The following is a 7,933-nucleotide window of genomic DNA, read 5'->3' on the forward strand; positions in this document are numbered from 1 at the left end:
CCACTCCCCCAGGCCGTCTTGAATAAGCACCGCAACAGTTGCTAGCAAAACGTGGTTGGCAAGGTTAGAGACGTCACGAGATGATACACCAGACAGATGCATTGAACCACACGTAGCGGAACGCTGGGCAGCTGGAGCCATCCTCACTGCTAGGGGATGGCTTAGATTGGAACAGGAGGATACGATAGCACCATCATCCATTGCAGGGGAAGATGCGCGCACACTTAGCAATGGCTGAGCAGAGCGGGAATGCAAGACACCACGCGGCGACGAAACGGACCGAGCGCGTGGATCGGCCATCGCTGAAAGCACGGCACTAGTACTTGGGGATGGCAGCACGGAGCGGGAACGCGGGGACGGCAGCACGGAGCAGGAACGCAGGACACCACGCGGCGGCGAAACGGACCGAGCGCGTGGATCGGTCATCGCTGAAAGCACGGCACTAGTGCTTTTGGATGGCGGCACGAAGCGGGAACGCGGCGACGGAAGCACGGGGCAGGAACGCCGGACACCACGTGGATCGGCCATCGCTGAAAGCACGGCACTAGTGCTTGTGGATGGCGGCACGGAGCGGGAACGCGGCGACGGAAGCACGGAGCAGGAACGCCGGACACCAAGTGGATCGGCCATCGCTGAAAGCACGGCACTAATGCTTGTGGATGGCGGCACGGAGCGGGAACGCGGCGACGAAGGCACGGAGCAGGAACGCGGCGACGGAAGCACGGAGCAGGAAAGCCGGACACCACGTGGATCGGCCATCGCTGAAAGCACGGCACGAATGCTTGTGGATGGCGGCACGGAGCGGGAACGCGGGGACGGCAGCACGGAGCAGGAACGCCGGACACCACGTGGATCGGCCATCGCTGAAAGCACGGCACGAATGCTTGTGGATGGCGGCACGGAGCGGGAACGCGGGGACGGCAGCACGGAGCAGGAACGCCGGACACCACGTGGATCGGCCATCGCTGAAAGCACGGCACTAATGCTTGTGGATGGCGGCACGGAGCGGGAACGCGGCGACGGAAGCACGGAGCAGGGACGCCGGACACCACGTGGTGGCGAAACGGAATGTGGTTGTCACTTCGCAGCTTCGGAAGATTTCACGTGCAAAAGAGTATGATGTTTTTGTCTACACACTTGGCATCTTTTGTTGCTGGGGCACTGCGAAGCGGGGTGCTGGCTGGAAAGGCAATTCACGCACTTGCCTTTGCTCATCACGTAGTTGATGCGTTCACATTCCGACCGAACCTGCAGCTCTGGACACAGCGGGCCCGTGTGGCCCGGCTTGTCGCACGCATAGCAGCGTCGCGTGCCTGGCTGGTGATCCACCGAGCTGTATCTAGTTCGCTGGGTTTGCGGGGTTGGCGTCTGACTGGTACTTACTGTATCCACCGTGGCTACGAATGCCGCACGTATTGGGCGCTTGCTACTAGTAGAAGCGCGGTCAGGACGTGACGCGGCGCTTTTCCGCGGCTCATAGTATAGCGAACTCGACAACCTATCGAGCTCGTCGCGCAGTTCCTTCCACGTCGGAATGGTGTGGACGTCCAGCCTACGGGATATTCTGGTTATGGTTTCATCGTCTAGCTTGGACATAACCAGGCTCACTAGCATTCCATCCTCCACCACGCTAGGCCGTTGTCCGCTTGCGCCTGCAATTTGCTTCGCTGCGGAGGTTGATGTTTCGACCACATCTATTATCCGCATAAGCCCGTTGGAAGACGCCACAGTCATTTTTGGAAGGTCTCTGAGATAGTTAAAGTGGCTGAGGAAAGCTACCCGTTTCTTGTAGAACCTTTCCTCCAACTTACTCCATGCCCTTTCGAAGGGCATACCAGCGTTTTCGAAGGCTTCGCAACTGTTCCGCGCAATATCGCACCGATCGAAACACTTTATAAGGAACGCGTACCGCTCCGCATCACCTGTCAAACCGACAATCCGCTTTTCGAACCGTCCCGCGAACGCTGGCCATTCCGAAGGATCACCGTTAAACTTCGGAAGTTCGATGCGCGGAAGGTGATCGGAGCGGGAAGGGGTTGATGCAAGTGTTACATCTAACTGCGGAGTAGGCGGCACTTCCACCGCATACACTTTCCTTAGTTCGGTTTTCACTTGCGCGTAGGCCTCAACGAACGTATCGCGTCGCGGTTGCGGACCCGATATTGCTTCCAGCTGCAACAGCGCTTTATTGCCTTCGCTCCACAATAACGCTGCGATCTCATCCTTACTCCTAGCCATTTGCTGGCTCAATCTACCTTCGCGCGCTTGCGATAAAATGTTTTGCAGCGCACTTTCTAGGCCTGTCAGTTGGCGAGTCGCTTCCAACTTGATCCGCTGGTTTTCGTCTGCTGTTTGATCCTCCGTCGGCATATTGCCTTCTTTTCACTAGCACGTAGCACAACTCACTATTATTTAACCTTTTTCACGTAGAACGTATCACGTCGGGGTCACCAAGTTTTATTTCACGAAGTCGCAAAAAGGGATAAAAAACACTAGAACGTAGAATGTCTTTACAACGTTATAATCATACGATTTATTCCACTCAACTACAAGTATACGATTGCTCGATCGATCCGCTGATCGATCGCACGAAGCCCACGAAAGCCGATTCCCCAGGATGCTGAGAGAGAATTTACGCACAAAATTCTCTCTCACGCACGCTCCCACATGACGTATCGATAACCTGACGTGGGGACACGAGGTTATCGGGTCAAAGTGCGTTTCGGAACGCAAGCGCAATCTTTCGAAACGCATTCGAAAGATGCTGTTCAAAACCGGTGACCGTTTCGCCGTTGACGGTTTCGAATCTCATCGATTTACATGACCACCATCTATTATCGTTGTTACGGCCATGTATCATCCAAATGAAGCCATCTCCCACTAATTCAATGGCCTTGAAATTTGATGTTGAATCTTGTTGCCATCTATTATCGTTGTTAAGGCCATGTTTCATCCAAATGAAGCCATCTCCCACAAATTCAATGGCCTTGAAATTTGATGTTGAATCTTGTTGCCATCTATTATCGTTGTTACGGCCATGTTTCATCCAAATGAAGCCATCTTGCACTATTTGAATGGCCTTGAAATTTGATTTTGAATCTTGTTGCCTTCTATTATCGTTGTTACGGCCATGTTTCATCCAAATAAAGGCATCTTGAACTAATTCAATGGCCTTGAAATTTGATGTTGAATTTTGTTGCCATCTATTATCGTTGTTACGGCCATGTTTCATCGAAATGAAGCCATCTTGTACTATTTGAATGGCCTTGAAATTTGATGTTGAATTTTGTTGCCATCTATTATCGTTGTTACGGCCATGTTTCATCCAAATGAAGCCATCTTGCACTAATTCAATGGCCTTGAAATTTGATGTTGAATCTTGTTGCCATCTATTATCGTTGTTACGGCCATGTTTCATCCAAATAAAGCCATCTTGTACTATTTGAATGTCCTTGAAATTTGATGTTGAATTTTGTTGCCATCAATTTTCGTTGTTACGGCCATGTTTCATCGAAATGAAGCCATCTTGCACTATTTGAATGGCCTTGAAATTTGATGTTGAATTTTGTTGCCATCTATTATCGTTGTTACAGCCATTTTTCATCCAAATAAAGGCATCTTGAACTAATTCAATGGCCTTGAAATTTGATGTTGAATTTTGTTGCCATCTATTATCGTTGTTACAGCCATGTTTCATCCAAATGAAGCCATCTTGCACTATTTGAATGGCCTTGAAATTTGAAGTAGATTTTTGCTGCCATCTATTATCGTTATTACGGCCATGTTTAATTCAAATGAAGCCATCTTGCACTATTTGAATGGCCTTGAAATTTGATGTTGAATTTTGTTGCCATCTATTATCGTTGTTACGGCCATGTTTCATCCAAATGAAGCCATCTTGAACTTATTCAATGGCCTTGAAATTTGATGTTGAATTTTGTTGCCATCTATTATCGTTGTTACGGCCATGTTTCATCCAAATGAAGCCATCTTGCACTATTTGAACTGGCATCTTGAACTAATTCAATGGCCTTGAAATTTTATGTTGAATTTTGTTGCCATCTATTATCGTTGTTACGGCCATGTTTCATCCAAATGAAGCCATCTTGCACTATTTGAATGGCCTTGAAATTTGATGTTGAATTTTGTTGCCATCTATTATCGTTGTTACAGCCATGTTTCATCCAAATGAAGCCATCTTGTACTATTTGAATGGCCTTGAAATTTGATGTTGAGTTTTTCTGCCATCTATTATCGTTGTTACGGCCATATTTCATCCAAATGAAGCCATCTTGTACTATTTGAATGGCCTTGAAATTTGATGTTGAATTTTGTTGCCATCTATTATTGTTGTTACGGCCATGTTTCATCCAAAGGAAGCCATCTTGTACTATTTGAATGGCCTTGAAATTTGATGTTGAATCTTGTTGCCATCTATTATCGTTGTTACGGCCATGTTCGTGCAAATAAAGGCATTTTGAACTAATTCAATGGCCTTGAAATTTGATTTTGAATCTTGTTGCCTTCTATTATCGTTGTTACGGCCATGTTTCATCCAAATAAAGGCATCTTGAACTAATTCAATGGCCTTGAAATTTGATGTTGAATTTTGTTGCCATCTATTATCGTTGTTACGGCCATGTTTCATCGAAATGAAGCCATCTTGTACTATTTGAATGGCCTTGAAATTTGATGTTGAATTTTGTTGCCATCTATTATCGTTGTTACGGCCATGTTTCATCCAAATGAAGCCATCTCCCACTAATTCAATGGCCTTGAAATTTGATGTTGAATCTTGTTGCCATCAATTATCGTTGTTACGGCCATGTTTCATCGAAATGAAGCCATCTTGCACTATTTGAATGGCCTTGAAATTTGATGTTGAATTTTGTTGCCATCTATTATCGTTGCTACGGCCATGTTTCATCCAAATGAAGCCATCTTGAACTATTTCAATGGCCTTGAAATTTGATGTTGAATTTTGTTGCCATCTATTATCGTTGTTACGGCCATGTTTCATTCAAATGAAGCCATCTTGCACTATTTGAATGGCCTTGAAATTTGATGTTGAGTTTTTTTGCCATCTATTATCGTTGTTGTGGCCATGTTTCATCCAAATGAAGCCATCTTGCACTATTTCAATGGCCTTGAAATTTGATGTTGAATTTTGTTGCCATCTATTATCGTTGTTATGGCCATGTTTCATCCAAATAAAGCCACCTTGCACTTTTTGGATGGCCTTGAAATTTGATGTTGAATTTTGTTACCATCTATTATCGTTGTTACGGCCATGTATCATCCAAATGAAGCCATCTCCCACTTATTCAATGGCCTTGAAATTTGATGTTGAATTTTGTTGCCATCTATTATCGTTGTTACAGCCATGTTTCATCCAAATGAAGCAATCTTGTACTATTTGAATGGCCTTGAAATTTGATGTTGAATCTTGTTGCCATCTATTATCGTTGTTACGGCCATGTTTCATCCAAATGAAGCCATCTTGCACTATTTGAATGGCCTTGAAATTTGATGTTGAATTTTGTTGCCATCTATTATCGTTGTTACGGCCATGTTTCATCGAAATGAAGCCATCTTGCACTATTTGAATGGCCTTGAAATTTGATGTTGAATTTTGTTGCCATCTATTATCGTTGTTACAGCCATGTTTCATCCAAATAACGCCATATTGCACTATTTGAATGGGCTTGAAATTTGATGTTGAATTTTGTTGCCATCTATTATCGTTGTTACGGCCATGTTTCATCCAAATGAAGCCATCTTGCACTATTTGAATGGCCTTGAAATTTGATGTTGAGTTTTTTTTGCCATCTATTATCGTTGTTACGGCCATGTTTCATCCAAATGAAGCCATCTTGCACTATTTGAATGGCCTTGAAATTTGAAGTTGATTTTTGCTGCCATCTATTATCGTTGTTACGGCCATGTTTCATCCAAATGAAGCCATCTTGCACTATTTGAACTGGCATCTTGAACTAATTCAATGGCCTTGAAATTTTATGTTGAATTTTGTTGCCATCTATTATCGTTGTTACGGCCATGTTTCATCCAAATGAAGCCATCTTGCACTATTTGAATGGCCTTGAAATTTGATGTTGAATTTTGTTGCCATCTATTATCGTTGTTACAGCCATGTTTCATCCAAATGAAGCCATCTTGTACTATTTGAATGGCCTTGAAATTTGATGTTGAGTTTTTCTGCCATCTATTATCGTTGTTACGGCCATATTTCATCCAAATGAAGCCATCTTGTACTATTTCAATGGCCTTGAAATTTGATGTTGAATTTTGTTGCCATCTATTATTGTTGTTACGGCCATGTTTCATCCAAAGGAAGCCATCTTGTACTATTTGAATGGCCTTGAAATTTGATGTTGAATCTTGTTGCCATCTATTATCGTTGTTACGGCCATGCTCGTGCAAATAAAGGCATTTTGAACTAATTCAATGGCCTTGAAATTTGATGTTGAATTTTGTTGCCATCTATTATCGTTGTTACGGCCATGTTTCATCCAAATGAAGCCATCTTGAACTAATTCAATGGCCTTGAAATTTGATGTTGAATTTTGTTGCCATCTATTATCGTTGTTACGGCCATGTATCATCCAAATGAAGCCATCTCCCACTAATTCAATGGCCTTGAAATTTGATGTTGAATCTTGTTGCCATCTATTATCGTTGTTACGGCCATGTTTCATCCAAATGAAGCCATCTCCCACAAATTCAATGGCCTTGAAATTTGATGTTGAATCTTGTTGCCATCTATTATCGTTGTTACGGCCATGTTTCATCCAAATGAAGCCATCTTGCACTATTTGAACTTGCATCTTGAACTAATTCAATGGCCTTGAAATTTTATGTTGAATTTTTTTGCCATCTATTATCGTTGTTACGGCCATGTTTCATCCAAATGAAGCCATCTTGCACTATTTGAATGGCCTTGAAATTTGATGTTGAATTTTGTTGCCATCTATTATCGTTGTTACAGCCATGTTTCATCCAAATGAAGCCATCTTGTACTATTTGAATGGCCTTGAAATTTGATGTTGAGTTTTTCTGCCATCTATTATCGTTGTTACGGCCATATTTCATCCAAATGAAGCCATCTTGTACTATTTGAATGGCCTTGAAATTTGATGTTGAATTTTGTTGCCATCTATTATTGTTGTTACGGCCATGTTTCATCCAAATGAAGCCATCTTGCACTATTTGAATGGCCTTGAAATTTGATGTTGAATTTTGTTGCCATCTAGTATTGTTGTTACAGCCATGTTTCATCCAAATGAAGCCATCTTGTACTATTTGAATGGCCTTGAAATTTGATGTTGAGTTTTTCTGCCATCTATTATCGTTGTTACGGCCATATTTCATCCAAATGAAGCCATCTTGTACTATTTGAATGGCCTTGAAATTTGATGTTGAATTTTGTTGCCATCTATTATCGTTGTTACGGCCATATTTCATCCAAATGAAGCCATCTTGTACTATTTGAATGGCCTTGAAATTTGATGTTGAATTTTGTTGCCATCAATTATCGTTGTTACGGCCATGTTTCATCCAAATGAAGCCATCTTGAACTAATTCAATGGCCTTGAAATTTGATGTTGAATTTTGTTGCCATCTGTTATCGTTGTTACAGCCATGTTTCATCCAAATGAAGCCATCTTGCACTATTTGAATGGCCTTGAAATTTGATGTTGAATTTTGTTGCCAGCTATTATCGTTGTTACGGCCATGTTTCATCCAAATGAAGGCATCTTGAACTAATTCAATGGCCTTGAAATTTGATGTTGAATTTTGTTGCCATCTATTATCGTTGTTACGGCCATGTTTCATCCAAATGAAGGCATCTTGCACTATTTGAATGGCCTTGAAATTTGATGTTGAATTTTGTTGCCATCAATTATCGTTGTTG

At 43.1% G+C, this 7,933-nt stretch overlaps 1 protein-coding gene across 1 annotated transcript; it reads left to right on the top strand.

The window, feature by feature from the left end:
* Nucleotides 1–230: 230 nt before the first annotated feature.
* On the top strand, nt 231–1,120 carry LOC133395013 (uncharacterized). The gene is made up of 2 exons (XM_061663254.1): nt 231–243; nt 321–1,120. The coding sequence occupies exons 1-2, from the start codon at nt 231–233 to the stop codon at nt 1,118–1,120; spliced, it is 813 nt and encodes a 270-aa protein (XP_061519238.1).
* The last annotated feature ends 6,813 nt before the right edge of the window (nt 1,121–7,933 follow it).

The sequence above is a fragment of the Anopheles gambiae genome, unplaced genomic scaffold (assembly GCF_943734735.2).
Source record: "Anopheles gambiae unplaced genomic scaffold, idAnoGambNW_F1_1 scaffold_12, whole genome shotgun sequence".
In the NCBI taxonomy this organism is placed as follows: domain Eukaryota; kingdom Metazoa; phylum Arthropoda; class Insecta; order Diptera; family Culicidae; genus Anopheles; species Anopheles gambiae.